At 45.2% G+C, this 19,174-nt stretch overlaps 2 protein-coding genes across 4 annotated transcripts in view; both read right to left on the bottom strand.

Annotated features, from left to right (window-relative positions):
* The window catches only part of ddhd1b (DDHD domain containing 1b), a 94,770-nt gene that overhangs the window by 49,026 nt on the left and 26,570 nt on the right, over nt 1-19,174 (bottom strand). The gene's annotated exons all lie outside the window — the stretch shown is intronic.
* LOC126399095 (putative nuclease HARBI1) lies at nt 2,998-4,796 on the bottom strand. Its single transcript, XM_050058893.1, has 2 exons — nt 4,546-4,796; nt 2,998-4,462 (listed from the first exon to the last, which is right to left on the bottom strand). The coding sequence occupies exons 1-2, from the start codon at nt 4,671-4,673 to the stop codon at nt 4,030-4,032; spliced, it is 561 nt and encodes a 186-aa protein (XP_049914850.1). The 5' UTR covers nt 4,674-4,796; the 3' UTR covers nt 2,998-4,029.

Below are 19,174 nucleotides of genomic sequence, written 5' to 3'. Positions count from 1 at the left end.
CTGAAATTCCTCAAATAAATTATTATCATGGAGAAAATCACACAGCTGGTCTGTGACTACTTTCTCAAGGATCTTTGAAAGAAAGGGAAGATTAGATATTGGTCTATAGTTGGCTAACACCTCTGGATCCAGGGTGGGCTTTTTTAGGAGAGGTTTAATTACAGCTACCTTAAAAGACTGTGGTACATAGCATGTTAATAAGGATATATTGATCATATCTAATATATGAGTGTTAACTGAAGGTAAGACCTTAAGTAATTGGGGAGAAGCAATCTAAATATATATTAGGTCTTACAGCTGTGTTTGAGGTTAGATAGGTACTATCTGAGAACAGGAGGTCATGAATTTTGCCTCTAATAGTTAGAATTTTGTCATTAAAAGCTCATAAAATCATTACTGCTAAGGGCTAAAGGAATACAAGGCTCAACAGAGCTCTGACTCTCAGTCAGCCTGGCTACAGTGCTGAAAAGAAACCTGGGGTTGTTCTTGTTTTCTTCTGTTAGTGCTGAGTAATAGTTTGCTCTGGCATTGCGGAGGCCCCTCTTATACGTTTTGAGACTGCCCAGATTATACGAGATTCTTCCAGTTTGGTTAAATGTTGAAATAATTTGTTTTGGGTGATTTGTTGTAGCCTATATTTAATGTGATTGAGTAAATTTACACCATAAATGTGTGAATGGATGTACAGGGAAATACTCACATTTAAGGACAAAGCTGTGCAGTCAGGTGGTCTCTCCTCTCCCGTGCGCCCTGATGCTCTTCCTGCTGATTCGGCACATGCAGTTCAGACTCTCTCTGTCGTAAGTCCTGTAATGTCTCCTCCTTGAGGTCAAAGTGGCATCCACAGTGTGTAGTTATGTTGTGTATAACGCAACATGCCACGAAGAATGCACAGACTTTCCGGGGGCTGTATGTTAATGAACCACCTGAACGGTCAACACATCCGAAACGCATTTTGATCTGGCCAAAAGTGCATTCGATGAGTGACCGAGCACTACTGAAAACACTGTTAAAACCATGCTGCCTTCTTGTTGTGGGTGTAATGTACGGCGTTATCAGCCACGTTTTCAGTGGATAGCCGTTGTCACCTAGCAGCCACCAATCCAGAGGGGGTCCCCCTGAAAGGCTATAGGGATGACAGAATTCGCCAGGATGAACGAGTCATGAGCGGACCCATAAAAATTAGCATACACGTGTCACCAGGCAATTCGAGTCACAAATCACCTGGGGCCTCATTTATAAAGCTTGCTTACACACAAAACGGGGCTTGAAAGTGGCGTACGCCACTTCCCACGCAAAGGTTGTGATTTATAAAAATAAACTTGGCGAGAGAATGTGCGCACTGGTACGTCAACTTTGATCCTTGCACACAGACATTTTGGAGACGGGGGAAACTGGCGGCACAGATGGTGAGGTGGTGAATTGAAGCCAGATTCATCTCATACATTTAATGTCATCACATATCAGACTTATAGACCCGCCTAATTATAAACACCCAAGTTTGCAGTGTTATAGATGTGTTCCTTTAGTGAGCCATTAGGCCTACTACTGTATGCACAATGTCCATATATCATACTTCCATCTTCAAATGATATAGAGCGGTGGATAGCACTGATGGATTAGTATTAAATGTGACAAGGTGTGTAACAATCAGTCTAATTGCTGAGTAAGCATATAAATAGAGCGGTGACACTCGTGCGTAATGCTGCCCAATGGATGCGCTGGCACTGCTGGAAGATCATGCAAATGGTAGGATCAGGATGGAGAGAGTCTTTAGGGACCACGAAGATTTCCTGGCCCATGATGATGACTGGCTAATAAGCCAATTTAGATTCCCTAGAGCAGTGTCTCTTGGATCTATGTGCTGAACTGGGCACAGTGTTAGACAGACCCACCCGCCGGAACCGGGCCATCCCGGTGCATATACAGGTGCTGACCTCTCTGGGGTTTCTGGCAACCAGCTCTTTCCAGCGGGAATTAGTGGACAGGTATGTGTTTGATATGATTAACAATATATAATGTTACATTTTCTGTCTAAAGCCCCTTTGGGTATAATACAGTTAAATTCTGTCCTTAGGTCTGGGATATCACAGCCATCCCTGAGCACAATAATGCCAGCCATTTTGGATGGCATTATAAACGTGACCAGTCGATACATCAGGTTTCCTTACACTGTGGGTGAACAGGCCAACATTAAAATGCAATTTGCAGCAATGTCAGGTTTCCCAAATGTAATCAGCGCAATTGACTGCACTCACGTTGCTATAAGGGCTCCGAGTGAAAATGAATTTGTCTATGTGAACCGAAAAAATGTGCATACAATCAATGTACAAGTTATTTGTACCTCAAACATGGTTTTGACAAATTTAGTCGCACGGTGGCCTGGCTCCACACATGACTCATTCATCCTGACGCACAGCAGCGTAGGGAACAGACTGCAGGCAGGCGCTGCGCGTGATGGCTGGCTCCATACATCATCAAGTACATAAATACCATTGTAGAAATTCTAACCATTAAAGCCTGATTTATAATTACTCTTCTGTTATACCTTGCAGGTGACAGTGGCTACCCCCTAAGGTGCTGGCTCCTCACACCTTTCATCAACCCACAGAGCGCAGAGGAGGTGCGCTTTAATGTGGCCCACTCTCGTGCGCGCTCTATTGTGGAGCGAGCCATCGGCCTCCTCAAAAATCGGTGGAGGTGTTTAGATGCCTCAGGGGGCAGACTGCTCTATCACCCTACAAAGGTGTGTAAAATTATTAGGGCTTGTGGAGTTCTGCACAACGTTGCAATGAGGGACGCCATTCCCCTCCCGCCTGGCCTCCCTCCCCCACACCATGAGGACCCCGACCCACAACCACCTCCCCGACATGAGGAGTTTCAACAGGGAGCAAGGCTCCGTGAAGGTGTCTTGCGGTGTTTGCAATAAGACAGCAAGTATGTTTCATTTTTTAACAAGATCTTTAATGGAGCTGGCAATGTCAGACATAACATCACACGTTACTCATCACTGCACGTATTTGTTGGAGTTCGTCTCTAATTTCATTTACTGCACTGATGGTGTCCCTTTGTGTTTGCAGGACAGTGTCGGTCAGGACCCGGCCACCTCCAGGTGCGCCATGCGCTCGGGCCACTTTGGTGCTGGGCGCACTGGTGCTGGGGACAGCCAGGCCTTCAGCCACGGTGCCAGGACACGCCGTGCCCGGAACCTCCTCGTCACCCACTGCTTCCAACTCTAGAGTGACTGAGGACACAACACGTAAGTCCACTGCCTTTTCAGAAGTCTCTGTTAAAATATTTAATTTATACATTTAATAAACAGATTAAACTGTACTTTACCGGTCTCCTCTGTGGTCTCTGCCAAATCTGTGTCTCCTTCCTTCTCCGACACTATGCCACACACGCTGGCCGTCCCAAGGATGGAGGCGATTTTGGTGTCCAGCGGTGTGGGCTCGGGTGTGCCCTTGCCCCCACCTGTAGCAGACACGCTGTGACGGTGCCATGCCACTCTCCTCTTGGCTTCCACCTTCAGATCCAACCACTTCTTTTTCACCTCTGCCACAGATCGCTCTGTGGCACTCACACTATTTACAGCGGTGACGACGTGCTGCCACTCACTCATTTTTCTTTTATTAGTGATGCCACTACTGTGACCACCAAATAAAATAATTTTTCTGGCCTCCACCTCACCCACAAGCACATCTATTTTGGTCTCCGTGAAATTTCTCTTCCTTGTTTTCTCTGCCATGATTGAGTGTAAAATGCCATTGATCAGCAGGCTTATTTATATGCAAAAACATTCATGAGGTACTTTGCATTGACCATTCATGGAAAAATGTGGGTGTGTAGAGGGCGGGATGTGAGGTGAATCCACCTGTGCAATCTTCCAGGTGGACTGTGATTTATAAAGGGAAAAGTGCTTGCAGGTGTGAAGTAGGCACGGTTTTATAAATCAGATTATTTTTTGGCGCACGCCATTTTCAGCTTTTGGGCGCGCGTCAACTTTTAGTATGAATCCTAAGCACTCTTTTATAAATGAGGCCCCTGGATATTAATGGAGTGTACTCCCTTACGGTTCACATAAGTGATGGCTTGGGTATCTGGGGCGCGCAACTGTACACGTGTGCAGTCGATTGCTCCCAGTACCCCAGGGAATCCACATTTCAACAAGAAACCTTGCTTCGTTTCCAGCTGGCTCTCAGGTGTGGATGGAAAAATTATGTGCTCATTTGCATGTCGGACTAGACTAGACGTCACTGCATGTATAGCCGAACTGACAGCTCTCTGACTGATCCCCGCCACCGTGGCCACGGTGTGCTGGAAAGACCCAGTGGCGAAGAAGGTCAGAGCCACCGTCACCTTTACAGCAACAGGGAGAGCACAGGTGCCACCAGGGTGCGCATCAGAGGCCACGATGCGCGTCACCACTTGGACCACCTCGCGGGGTACATGTAATTTGTTCCTGTGTAATGACAAAAGAGTACGACATGAAATGACAATTACATTGGACACGGCGGTATTCCAGTCATTATTCGTGTGGCCCACCTGCATTCCAGCTCTGTCATGCCCAAATAGGATGTCCTTTGACGGTAAACCCTCTCAGCGTAAGTCCTCCTCCTCACAATAATGTACTCCATCTTCGTAGATCCCGTTAAGCAAGAACATTTTAACATTTGTATAGACAATCACATGAAGCATGTAAACCCTTAAGACACCTAGCATAACTTACAATTTGTTGACAGCATTTCTCTCGTGCTCGTGCTCGTGCTCGTGCACGTGCGCGTGCGCTCTCTCCTCCTCTCTCGCAGTCTCACTCTGTTTCTTTTCTTTTGACTTTTCTAAGATGACAGAAGCTGAATATATATTCCCTATCTGATGCTGTGGCTGTTTGTGGTTGGCTGAGAGGGATGTGAACTCATTAGTTTGCAGCTGTGTTAATCAAATCAAGTTGGGTTTCCATTACGCATGCCAAATGTGCCAAACGGTGCCAATCCCCTTTGATCTGACATCACATGTGACGGGACAGTCGATATAAAGATACATTTATGTGCTGATTGCAGATAGTTGCATTGAATAGTGTTTTTTTGGGTATTTATTGCATTATTAATGTGCCTGATATTCTGGAAACCTGCCTGTGAGGTTTTGGTGACGTGTGCGCACTGTCCGCCGGTCAGTCAAACTTCGGCTTACACCGGCTGCGCTCCACCTACGTTGACAGTAGACCTGGTTTCAGCTGGTGAGCTTTTAGCGCACCTTCGGCGAAGCCTTTTGGCACGAAACTGTCACAGCGCCAAGCTGGATCCGTCGACACCTCCCCCTGCTGCGGCGCCACACCCATCTCAGCGCACCTTGGTCTGCATAACTACCAAACTGAGCATGCCTCGGGTTGCGCTGCTTGAAAGTAGCTCCACGCAGGGTTCGCCACCCTGCGCCGCACCGGGAAACTAGAGCCCTAACTGTTACCATGGCACTATTAAACGTGAGGATTTATTTACTGTAAGCTGGAAACAAATTAACAGCTCTCCAGTCCATATATTAATATTGTTTGCAAGTCACAGTGGTGCTCCTTGCAAAACGTGAAGCCCTGCATATACAAAAACATATGCCTCACCTGCTCACACTATTGCTCACGAGAAAGGGATCTGGATGAGCAGAGGAGTGTGTGTTACATCTATTGTGTCTACATCTATGAGAGGGAGAGAGCCATAGGAGAGAGCAAGAGAACCAAACCACTGAAGTGAGTCCCATACCAGTGGCTTAAAAAAACGACGTACCAATTTATGCTTGATGTTTGGTATATATTCATTTTATACATCCCACATGGAACAAGCCACGATACATCGAGTATGTTCAATATTTTGCCCACCCCTACTGAGGGGGTATCACAAAAAACTAATGACCACATTTTGGTGAGATCAGATGTGTATATTCATTGTCCCCAGATGATGAATCAGTGTTTTGGTGATGAACCAAACTCTTTCCAGTTTGGGATATCCACAAGACAAAATATCATCCACATATTTTATTATCTAACTATAACATTTTCTGTGTAAATTCATGCTCCCAAGAAGATAAACTCTTTTCATTTTGATAATCCAATGAACTTTTATCAAGTACCACTTAGGTCAAAATAACATTTTCAGCCCAGCTGTTTGGACGACTCTACAAATAGGCTCATTGGCAATTTCTTGTGCATTCCCTACAACACTTTCGTATTGAACACTGCATCATCAAATATTTATCAGTCCTTTAGTTTCAACTTCACTATAATCATTTCCTCTCAGCTGTCATGGCTTGCTTTCTTTGTCTATGCCAAGCCATCAGCGATAACCGCTGTTTGCACTGTTACAACACCGCAGGTAGACTCCTACAGGTACCTGGGCATCCACATGGATAAAAAACTGGTGAGGAAGGTCCATGTGGAGGATGTCTGCTCGAAGGTGCAAGAGTGTGACCAAGAGGGTGCAGCTTCTGTTCAGCCATGCAATGGTGGAGAGCATGGACATCGTTAGACCTGTGCATTCCCAGATCTTTTGGGCTCTGCCCTGGATCTTTTAAGCCTCCGTTTTTGTTTTTGTTTGTTTTTTTTACTAATAAAGCACCTTGTTTCCAACTTAAAGTCCACGGCACGACACGGGAGCACAACAGACAGCAGAACAGCAGCGCAGCACACACAACACACTCACTGTCACACCAGCTTACATGGCATATGCCCATATATGCCATATGACTCTTGAGCTACCCTGAAACTAAAAGACTTTCACTACTACACATTTGCAGCAGCAGACAAGTCACTGACTAGCCTCACGTATCATCAACTTGTGTGTGACTGTGAGAAGTAAACTTACCTGCCAAGGAAAACATCACCGTAGGCCCTTCATCCGTCATTCCCGAGCAGTGGTAGGCTACTAGCTGGCAGGAGCAGCTCCTCTCTCTTTTCGCCTGTTCCGTTTGGCTACATTGCAGTCACTTGACATCGGGTAGGTGTACAGTATGTGTTTATTATTCTTGCCAGCTGTGGTAATTAAAATCGGAATGTGTCTGTGTGTGTGTATACCTTTTGCTGGGTAGCGTATAGGCTATTGGTTGACTAGGGTTGTGTTTTCGGCCTGGTCATTATTAAGTCATCGCGTCTGCAGTGCAGTGACATTTCGGATGGTCCAATGGGTTGTGTTGTTTTTGCTGCTGACAAGATTGTTGGTAAACAGACTCATTACAGTGAGTGTTGAAAGTTGCATTTGCTGCTTTCTTAGCCTATATGATGCGGTGCGTATAGGTCTTACCGTTTTTTTAACATAATATGAGCGAGACTAAGCTGTAACATTAGGCACGCCTAAGCCGAGCCCCCTCCTCCACTACAGTTTTCAGAGGTTTTCTTTACAGGAGTCAGGTAGGAGATGAGTGCTTATCAAAATTATTTGTCAGAATACTGTTGTGTAAAATTAGCCTTAACTACAAAGTATGATTAAGTATTAATCAGCAGGTACTCATCCACATATTTTAATTAGATATGGAATATATGCTTGAATCAATGTACTCATTCACACATCTAGTCATGTATTGAATGTATATCACTGTGATTAAATATTTTTAAAAAATAGAGTAGGATTAGGCCTAAACATATTGGAAGGAGAAGTTAGATGCATCTGTTTCACCGTTATGCAGTACACCATTATGTAAGGGGTCATGGCTGGGCCAACCTGGACACCAGTATGTACGGAGGGATAAGGAGTGATGTTCCAACATGCCTGGGTAATACACCATTAGGTTCTGGTCAAAGTGGGAAGGACAAGGAAAAAGAGGTGGAGGTTCACTGGAATCTGCACCTGCATAAAAGGCAGAGCACAGAGAGTGAGTCTCCAGTCTAGTTTCGGAGCCTGACTCATGAGTTAAGAATAACTTCATTCATCCCCAAGGGGAAATTCAATTATCTGTCAGCTCATCTATTATATGTCAAAGAATTATAAAGCCTGATGGCTGTTGGTATATAGGATCTTCTGTATCTCTCTGTCCTGCATCAAAGAGAGAGGAGCCGTCCACCACAGTTTTTTTGGTCCATCAAGGTGTTGTGGAGTGGATGATCTGGGTTGTTCATGATGGCCTCGAACATCTTCAGTGTGCATCTCTCCACCACCTCCTCCAGTGTGTCCAACCTGACTCCAATCACAGAGCCAGCTCTTTTGACTAGTTTGTCCAGCTGCCTTTCATCTTTGTGTCTAATGCTTCCTCCCCAGCAGACTGCAGCTTAAAACAATACACTTGCCACATCAGACTGATAAAACATCTGCAGCATCTTACTACAGATGTTGAGAGATCTAATGGCCTATTTCCACCAGATGCGTGTTGGTTGCGTCTGCGCTCCGGCACGGCAGTGGAGCCGATAGGATTCAATTCTAGTCAATGTGTGTGTTTCCACCGGCTGCAGCTGTGCTGCATTCTGGCTCCGTCTCAGCTGCGGCACTCCAGAGCCCTCCGCAACAGATACGCAGGACTTCTATTTTTGACGGATGGCGGAGCACGCAGTGGATAACCAGCGCTGCCGTTCCTCAACGGACACGCATCCAGTGGAAATCCGGCATAAGCTTCCTCAAGAAATTGTCACTGCCCCAGTTCTGCCCCTTTTTGTAGAGAGCGTCTATGTTTAGAGACCAGTCCAACTTATTATCCAGGTGTACACCTACATACTTATAGCTTGGCACCACCTCGATGTCCACCCCACAGGTATTCACTGGCTGAAGAGGGGGCTTGGACCTGTGGAAATCTATGATAATTTCTTTGGTCTTTGAGGTGTTCAGGAGGAGACAGTTCTTGTGACTCCAATCACTGAAGGCTTTCATCAGGTCCCTATATTCAGACTCCTGCCCATTCCTGATACACGCCACAATAGCAGTGTCGTCCGAGTATTTCTGGATGTGGCAGGACTCAGAGTTGTATTTGAAGTCCGCCGCGTACAGTGTGAACAGGAATGGAGTCAGGACAGTCCCTTGTGGAGGCCCCGTGCTGCTCATTAATGTCCCAGAAACACAGTTCCCCAACCTGACATACTGTGGCCTGCCTGTCAGGTAATCTGTGATCCAGGAGATAAAGGAAGGATCCACTGCTATCTCTGTGAGCTTGTCTTTGAGTATGTTGGGTTGGATGGTGTTGAATGCGCTTGAAAAATCAAAGAACATGATTCTCACATAAGCACCAGGTTCCTCCAGATGAGCTAGGGCACGGTGAAACATGTAGAGGACAGCATCGTTCACTCAAATGTGTTGTTTGTATGCAAACTGCAGGGGGTCGCGTTTGTCTTTGACCTCAAGTCTCAGTAGGCGTAGAATCAGCCGCTCCAAGGTCTTCATGATGTGCAAAGTGAGGGCTACAGGTCTGAAGTCATTAAGTTCAGCTGGACATTTAATTTTTGGTACCGGCACAACACAGGAAGTCTCCCACAGTGCCGGCACCTGCCCCAACTGTAGACTGAGGTTGAAGATCTTGTGGAGAGGTTGACACAGTTGGGCAGCACAGTCTTTGAGGAGCCTTGGACACACACCATCTGGGCCAGCAGCCTTCCCAGAGCAAAGTCTTCCCAGCTCCACATTGCCACATTGGTGCACAAGTTGTGGAGGTGGAGGTGATGGAGGAGGAGGAGGAGGAGGAGGAGGAGGAGGAGGAGAAGCAGCATTGGAAGTGGGAGTGGCTGCCGTATTGAATCTATTGAAGAACTGATTGAGTTCATCAGCTCTTTCTGTATCACCCACCACTGGCTGTCTTTTCTTACTGTTGTAACCAGAGATGGTGTTGACTCCTCTCCACATTTCACGGATGTTGCTGTGTTGTAGATTCCTTTCCAGTTTCTTTTTGTATTCCACCTTTGCCTTCTTAAGTCTCTTCTTAAACTCATGTTGCACTTGTTTGAGCCGTGCTTTGTCATAATCTCTAAAAGCTGCCTTCTTCTCATTGAGGATTGCCTTTATGTCACTGGTAATCCAAGGTTTGTTATTGTGGAAACAGTGTACAGTCTTTGTAGGTATGACTGTGTCTCTACAAAAGGTGATTTAATTGTACGTGTTGTTGCTTGTGAACACATTAAACTCTGTTGCACCTGATTCTAAGTGTCTCCAGTGACTTTCTGAGTACTGTTTTTTTGATTCCAAGATACATTTTTGGGAAAAAGACGAGTTCAAACAAAGGTGTTGAGGGCGAGGTCCGGAGTCTTCTGGCCCAGCTTCAGACATCGATTTTTACCTCTTCAAGTGGCGAACCAGCCAGGAGGGTGAGGGAGTCATCCCTGAGTCTGGCGGCACTGGACTGTGCACCAGACATACAGGTGGCCACCAAATAAGGTAAGCAGAGCCTTTTTTCTGCCTAAACCAGGTGTGTCTGGGGTGCAGTGCCGGGGGCCGCCCAGGTCAAAGGTATTTGACAACTTCCTCTCTTAAAGAACCTAGTTAAATGAAATTACTAGATGATAATTGCTTAAAAATTTAATGAGACACTGAGACATGACTAACGTCACTGGAGACAGCTGAGTCTAGTGCAACATATGTGACCATGGTGCGGAAAGAGTGAATGAGTGTGTGTTGAATGTGGTCTGTAACAATTTGAGATATTATGGGATATGTTTGGGGTCATTATTAAGAGTAACCAAAATAGGCATCATTTTTTATTTTTTATTTTTTTTATTTTATATACTTTATTAATCCCCGAGGGGAAATTCAGTTTTTCACTCTGTCTGTCAATTACACACAGGTCCGAACACACACATGCACAAACTGGACCTATACATGCACTAAGTGGAGAGATGTCAGAGTGGGCAGCCCATGACAGGCGTTCCGAGCGGTTGGAGGGTTCGGTGCCTTGCTCAGGGGCACCTCAGCAGTGCCCAGGAGGTGAACTGGCACTTCTCCAGCTACCAGTCCACGCTCCATATTTTGGTCCGGAGTGAGACGATAAAAATAATCAGGGGATTTCTGTAACTTTGAATAAAGGTCAAGATAATTCATAAAAAGCTTCTGTGGATACCATTGTTAGTCTCATGGCGCCTCAGCACAGAGAGCTGGGGTGTTCCACTAGGGGAACAGGTCCACACGGGCAGAACGCTGATAGATGAATTAAAGGAAAAAGTCGTTAAGGGGCCTATGGGACGACGACTAACGAGATAAAGAAAAGTCGCTAAGAGGCCTACGGGTTGGCGACCGTAAAGATAAAAAAGAATCGCCAAGGGGCCTATGGGACAGAGATCTAAGTAAAATACAGAGTTGAGGCGCGCATCACTAAGGGGCCTGCGGGACGGCGACAATGATCGATTAAAGTGGATGTAGGAGCCATTATTTGTCTGCTTATTTTCAGTCTGTCTGTTTGTTTATTTTCAAGTTGTCACTGGGTGGCAGTGCAGATTAGGGTGGTGGTTTGGGTCCACGTCATGATGGGTGCAATTAGTATATAGGCTCAGGTGTACTGGGCGGCCATTTTATGCATGGGTGACGGGGAGACTACACGGTTTTTACCGCTCCCTAAGACACCACTTTGTACCAGCCAGAACCATCACAATTAGTCAGATCACTCCATAAAACTTTTTGCCATGATGTAAACCTGCTCTGAATGTGACGGTAATAAATGGGAACCTCACCCGACCGTGGACGTCGCTGTGGACATTCATTCATTCCTCCATTCATTCATTCAATCATCCAGTTAAGCGCATTAAAAACAAGTCCCATCCCGCACCCAGCCGAGTGGCTAATTGGTTGCCAGGATAGTCGCTACACAAGTAAAAACCTCTGATCTCACCTGGACAATTGGAGCATTTGGAAACACGGATCGCAGCGCTGCTAAACTCATCTGTCTCCCTGGCTGGTAATTGTTCATTAATCTTCATCCATCAAAAAGTAGGAAAAGTTCCTGTCATCAGAAACACGCTCCGGGAGGTCCCTGGTTCGTAGGATAAGTCTGTCTGGATGTAATTGGATCATTGATTGGAAACGGTGAAGCGCTGTATGCGGCAGTGGGCTGCTTTGAACATGATGTCCTGCATTAATGTCCAGATTTGATTGTGACAGCTATCTATGAATTCATGCAAAGTGGTGTAAGAATGTGGCATTGTTTAACTGGTGATGCGAGTGTGTTGTTTGGACAAACTGGAGGTGCGCACGCTCTGCCCAGCTGTCAACAAAGCGCAACATTGATCCCTGTGAAACCACTTCTCAAGCAGTAATACACATCTGTTGAAATGAGTGATTTGCACCGTGATACTGATGAAGATGACCCTAAGGAAATGCAATGTGATGATGTGGAAAAAAGAATAAGAAAGCCTACTGTTAAAGGACTCATGATGATGATTGAAAGACTTCAAAAGGAAAGGAATGTGAAGTTTAAAGAAGCAAGCAAACTAAAAGCACAAATCACTGCTCTCTTGGCTTCCAAAGAAAATGCCTCTGTTGTTCAACAAAACCTAAAAAGATTCAAAACACTGTGTCAAAAGGCCTCTGAACTCCACAACACGTTGCTCACTGAGTTTTCTCTCCCAGAGGAGGAGCAGAGAAAACAGGAAACATGGTTTCACACAAAAAGGTCCTGCAATGATGTGTTTGTCAAAGAGATATCAACATGGTTGAAGGAAAATGGAGCTGATTGTGATGAAAATGCAATTGATGAGAATGCTGCTGTTGCTAATTGTGATGAAAATGCAAGTGGTGATGAAAAGGCTGCTGTGGCTAATTGTGGTGGAAACGAAAATGAACATGCTGGTGGCGATGAAAATGCAAAAAGTGAGTGCAATGATGACATCAATCCTGGGGACAGTGTGTCTAATGTGTCAAGCAAAAGGTCAAGAAAAAGCCACTCTCACAGATCATATGCTTCCAGTGTTTCATCTGCACATTTAAAGGCAAAGGCAGAGAAAGTGGCTTTAAAGGAGAAAGCTGCCGCTCTGCAAAGGAGACATGATTTGGAGGAACAAGAGGAAAAACTCAGACAAGAAAAAAAATCAAACTGAAGAAAAAAAGGAGCAACTGGAGCTTGATGCACAAATAGCCATTGCTGCTGCAAGACTTTCTGTGCTGGAAGGAAGTGATGTTGGCAGTTAATCGGATGGCATGAATTCTTATGTGAGCAAAGGACTTAAAGTGCCAAAACATGAATTCAACCTAAGGGCAAATGAATTTGTGCTGAAAGGAAACACCGCAGCTCTGGATCAAGGCACAACTGTGCCACCTGTTCTCCCAGTACGTGATGTGTGACCTAAAGTTAACATACAAACACGCCTACAGGACCAAGTAGGGGCGTCACTAACAAAGGACATGACTTTCAGGTCACAGTTGCAACCAAACACTGGAATGTCTCACACAATTGCCCGACAGCATCAGTCTCAAAATGTCTTCACAGCTTCAACAGCTGCACCTCTCAGGCCGGTAATTACACAGGAACAACACATGTACAAGCATCAACCTGCACAGAATGGAGCATCAGTGTGAAATACAGTGGACCAGGATGCTATTTGTGGAATCATGCAGAGGCAGAATGAAATCACCAACATGCTCGTGAAACAACAACTGTCAGCTACCTTGACACAAAGAGACATAATCATATTTGATGGTGACCCATTGCAGTTTGTCTCCTTTATGAGAACCTTTGAACATTGCATTGAAGAGAGAACCAGCAGTTATCAAGACTGTTTGTATTTCTTGGAACAATACACCAGGGGGAAGCCCAGGGAGCTGGTGCGAAGCTACCTTCACATGACACCGCAACAAGGGTATCAAACAGCAAAATGTCTTTTAAAGGAAAATTTCGGCAACAAACACCGGATAGCAACGGTGTATATGAACAAAGCATTTGGATGGCCTGTCATTAAAGCAGAGGATGTTCAGGCACTGCAGGAATTTGCGCTGTTCCTAAGAGGTTGCTGCAACGCTATGACAGAGATACAGTATATGGAGGAGCTGAACATTCCATCTCACGAGGCATGTCTTAATGAAGTGGCCGTACAAGCTGCGGGAAAGGTGGAGGTCCACAGCTTGTGACATACAGGAACAATGAGGCTACAGGGCCACATTCCCAGATATGGTGTGCTTTCTGGAGAAGCAAGTCAAAGTCTTGTCTCATCCACTGTTTGGTGATATTTCAGATGCACGACCAAACACCTTGAAGGCTGTAAATGCAAGCAAACCGCTACCCAGGAGCAACATCAAAGGAAGCAGTTTTGCAACAACCATTTCAGCAATCGACCATACTGTAACCAAGCCCACAGTGCACGAGATTCCAAGACAGCCAATAACATCATCAAAGGAGTCATGCTCAGAATCCTGTCTCTACTGTCAAGAGTCAAATCCATTGCTCAAGTGTTCGAGGCTGAACAAGCTTCCTCAAAGGGAGAAGATTGAATTCCTGAGAGGAAAAGGAGTGTGTTTTGGATGCCTGAAGGCTGGCCACATGAGCAAGGTATGCAGGAGCCGTCTGACCTGTAGTGAGTGCAGTCTAAAACACCCTACTATATTGCACATCCACAGCAAAGACAAGAACAAAGCATCGGAAACACCTGTCAGTAGTGCACTTGTCTCTCTTCAGGCATGTGGTTGCACTGGGGCCGGAGACGACAACTGTACCCTTTCCATCGTTCCAGTACAGTTGAAGTCCAAGAAGGGAGATAAGGCGCTACAGATGTATGCCTTCTTGGATCCCAGAAGCACAGCTACCTTTTGCACTAATGGTTTCTTGAAGAAGCTGAACCTACAAGGCAAAAGAACCAACATCCTGCTGCGCACTATGGGCCAAGAAAAGGTTGTGGAAAGTCAGGTCATATCAGGACTGGAAGTATCCAAATTGGATGGAAATCAATTTGTGGAGCTCACAGAGACCTACATGCAGGAAACAATCCCTGTGTCAAGGAGCAACATTCCCACTCAGCAAGACATTCAAAAATGGAAGTATCTGAGAGATATCAGGATCCCAGAATTGGACGCTGAGGTGGAAGTCTTAATTGGGACTAATGAGCCAAAACTTATGGAGCCCTGGGAGATCATAAACAGCGAAGACAATGGATCTTATGCCGTGAGGACCCTATTGGGGTGGGTCATCAACGGTCCTGCAAGGGGCAATAGTGGTTGTTGCCACAGAAGCTGCTCAACCGTCTATGCCAACAGGATATCCATCGTCAGGCTCGAGGAGCTGTTGATCTCTCAATACAACCAGGACTTCAATGAGAAGGCATTGGAGGAGAAGCAGGAGATGTCAAGGGAAGATCTGAGGTTTATAGAGATCTTGGAGAAGTCCACTTGCATGCAGGACAGTCATTACTGCATGGACTTACCCTTTAAAGTGGATGGCATCACCATGCCCAACAACTGGTGCATAGTTGAACAGCGCATTCAAAGTCTCAAAATGAAGTTTGAAAGGAATAAGACCTACCAGGAGGAGTACACAGCATTTCTTACTGATATGATTGACAGTGGATATGCAGAAGTGGTGCCTCAGGACCAGCTGGACGGTAAAGATGGCAGTGTGTGGTATTTCCCTCATCACGGGGTGTACCACCCGAAGAAGAAAACCCTGAGAGTCGTTTTCGACTGTGGGGCAGGATTTAAAGGAACCTCACTGAACTGTCAGCTGTTGCAAGGTCCTGACCTCACTAACTTTCTCTTTGGTGTCTTAACAAGATTCAGAGAGGAAAATGTTGCCCTGATGACGGACATCCAGGCTATGTTCCATCAAGTAAAGGTGTCAGAAAGGCATGTGGATTTCCTTCGTTTTCTGTGGTGGCCCAACGGAGACACAACACAGAGTCTAGTGGAGCACAGAATGACTGTGCACATCTTTGGGCAGTTTCATCACCAAGCTGTGCCAACTATGCTTTGAGGAGGACTGCAGTGGACAATAAAGCTGCCTTCAACACAATCCAACCCCACCTGATGGTAATAAAATTGGTAAACCTCGGGGTAAATCCAAGATTAGTTTTGTGGATTTATGACTTTTTGACTAACCGCAGTCATCAAGTCAAATTCAATCCATGTGTCTCATTATTAAAAGCCACAAACATGGGGGCACCACAAGGGTGCGTTCTGTCCCCTATTCTATACACCTTATACACTAATAACTGCCAAGCAACCTTCCCAGACCACACTTATTTTAAATATGCTGATGATACAGCATTAGTGGGGTTTTTAAAGTCTGACACTGCATCCCTAGAGGGTTTTGAGAGGGAGATGCAGGGTTTTATTAAATGGTGTACAGATAATTTCCTTGTGGTTAATGCGAAGAAAACAAAAGAGATGGTCATAGATTTTAATAAAAAGGGAATTATAGTTCCACCCTCAAATATCAATGGTGTAGTGGTAGAGCAGGTCTCAACATACACATATTTGGGTGTTGAAATTGACAACAAACTGACATTCAATGAATGTGCACAAAATCAGACTGAAAAGTTGCAGAAGAGGATGTTTTTTTTAAGGAAACTCAATCATTTTAGAATAGATAGCTGTATTCTTCAGATGTTTTACAAGGCTCTCTTGCAGACTGACTATCCTTTGGCCTTATTTGTGCCTTTAGAAACATGTATATTCAGGATCAGAAGAAACTGCAACGAATAGTCAAAACAGCCAGTAGGATCATTGGAGTTGATCAGGTATCTGTAGCTCAACTGTACAACGACCTCAGTCTAAAAAAGACAGAACAAATTCTAAATGACTTAACCCACCCTCTTCATCTGAAGTTTTTAAGAAGTAACAGGTCAAGTGGCAGAATCCTGCAGAGGAAAATTAGGACCACAAGGTATAGCAAGTCTTTTGTGCCTACAGCAATTAGACTGCACAACAATAGATTTAAAAATTCCTAAGCACTTTAAACTATGAGCATATATATGAGCATCCCACTATTTTATTTATTCATACATGCTTGTCATGTTTCCTCAATGTTCTTACTGTTTTGTCTGTCTTGTCCCTGTTTTTCTTTTCTAATGTTTTGTATTTATTGTTTTTAATGCTATACAGTAGGCTGTATAAAAATGGAATGTGTAATGGTGACCACATGAATTTCCCACTTGTGGGATAATAAAGTTTACCTTGACCTTGACCTTGACCTTGACTTCCCAGAGAAGGTGACAGACACCATCTGCAACAACTTTTATGTGGACGACTGTCCGAAATCTTTGCCCACAGAGGAAGAAGCAATGCAGCTCGTTGAGGATCTCACTGGCTTGTGCTCAAAAGGGGGATTTCAGCTGTTAAAGTGGACAAGCAACAGTTGGGCTATATTGTCATCAATTCCTGAGTCAAAGCAATCAAAAACAACCAGGCAGCTACATCTGGAGCAAGACACTCTGCCTGTGGAGATGGCACTCGGATTGAGTTGGTGTGCCGAAAGTGACAGTTTCACATTCAAGCCTGCAGTTGAAACACGGCCACACACCAGACGTGGAATTCTTTCAATTGTCAGTTCCATCTACGACCCATTAGGATTTCTATCACCTTTCACCTTGTTACCAAAGCTGTTGTTGCAAGAAATGTGCCAAAACAACATGTCTTGGGATGACCCTATACCCCAGATATTTGCGCAAAGATGGACAGGATGGCTGCTGGACCTGGGAAAGGTGGCTGAACTTAAGGTGGATCGTTGCGTCAAGCCAAAGGACTTCAGAGGACCCATACATGCACAATTGAATGATTTTGCAGATGCCAGTGACTGCGGTTACGGCACAGTGGACAAAACTCCAGACCTCTGTTGCTTGGTTCCTTCGGCTCAGAATGATTCTCCGGGAGCTAAGAAGGAAGAGGAAGGAAGTGGTTGCTTCTTTGACTGGTGCAGGCTCATTTGTACAACCAGAAAGGGTGGAAGAGGAGATGAGAAAGGCCAGAGATGCAGTTGGCAATCAGTTGCTGTCTGTAAGTGACCTCACCAGAGCAGAATCTGCCATTATCCACTTCAGTCAGCAAGCAACCTTCAAGGAAGAAATTTCTGCATTGAAAGGTGGAGCATCTGGCATGAAGAAAACCAGTGATATTTACAGGTTGGATCCTGTGTGGAAGGATGATTTGTTGAGAGTGGGTGGAAGACTCAGTCGGGCAGCCTTACCTGAGGAGCTCAAACACCCTGTAATACTTTACAAGAGTCAACATGTATCCAATCTAACTGTGCTTGTCGAAGGATAATATGAGACTGTGTGGTCTGTCAACGGCATCGAGGACAGCCCAGTGAACAGAAAATGGCAGACATGCCAAAGGAGAGAATCAGGCCAGATTTGCCTCCTTTCACACATGTAGGAGTGGACTATTTCGGCCCAATGGATGTCAAGAGAGGACGCGTTATGGTCAAACGGTATGGAGTCATCTTTACCTGCATGGCTAGCAGGGCCGTACATTTGGAGATTGCCTACTCTCTGAACACAGATTCCTGCATTAATGCCAAAAGGAGGTTCATGTGCCGCAGAGATCAAGCGACTTGTTTGAGGTCAGATAATGGCACCAACTTCGTTGGCCTTGGCTGCCATAGATCACAGCAAAATTCACAGTGCTCTGCTGCAAAAAGGCATTGATTGGAACTGTCCTACACCAACAATCTTTGGACGATGAAAGCCTTCATACCATCCTGTGTGAGGCAGAGGCCATTCTGAATGACCGCCCCATAACCAAAGTATCCGATGAGGCCAACGACTTGGAAGCGCTCACTCCAAATCACATCCTCTTGTTCAAAGGGAAGCCTATTCTTGCTCCTGGACTCTTTCAAGAAGATGATCTTTACATCAGCAGCCCTCCTATCCTCTGCATAACGTTTTACAGACCACCCCAGTACTCCACTTCTTTTATCAGTGATTTCTCTGAATTATTATCAATCATTCACTCCACCTACAACAGGATTTTAATAACTAGTGATTTTAATCTACATATTGACAACACCTTGGACCCAGTATCCAGAGAATTTTTAAACCTCTTAAACTGTTTAGATTTTAAACAACATATCACGCAGCCGACCCACAGCAGAGGGCACACCCTGGACCTGGTCATAACCTATTGCCTGTCTGTGGGTGTGTCCTCTGTTGTGGATCTGGCTGTGTCCGACCACTTTTGTGTGTTTTTTAACATCACCAGTTTTAACCAACAGGAGGCCCCGGTGAGAACAGTGAGGAAACGCTACCTAACTTCTGAAGTGGCTGCAAATTTTATCCAGATTTTACAGAGCACTCCTGCAGAGATTTTACCAGCAC

The sequence above is a fragment of the Epinephelus moara genome, chromosome 12 (genome assembly GCF_006386435.1).
Source record: "Epinephelus moara isolate mb chromosome 12, YSFRI_EMoa_1.0, whole genome shotgun sequence".
NCBI classification, from domain to species: domain Eukaryota; kingdom Metazoa; phylum Chordata; class Actinopteri; order Perciformes; family Serranidae; genus Epinephelus; species Epinephelus moara.
This window is presented reverse-complemented; position numbering and strand designations above follow the sequence as displayed.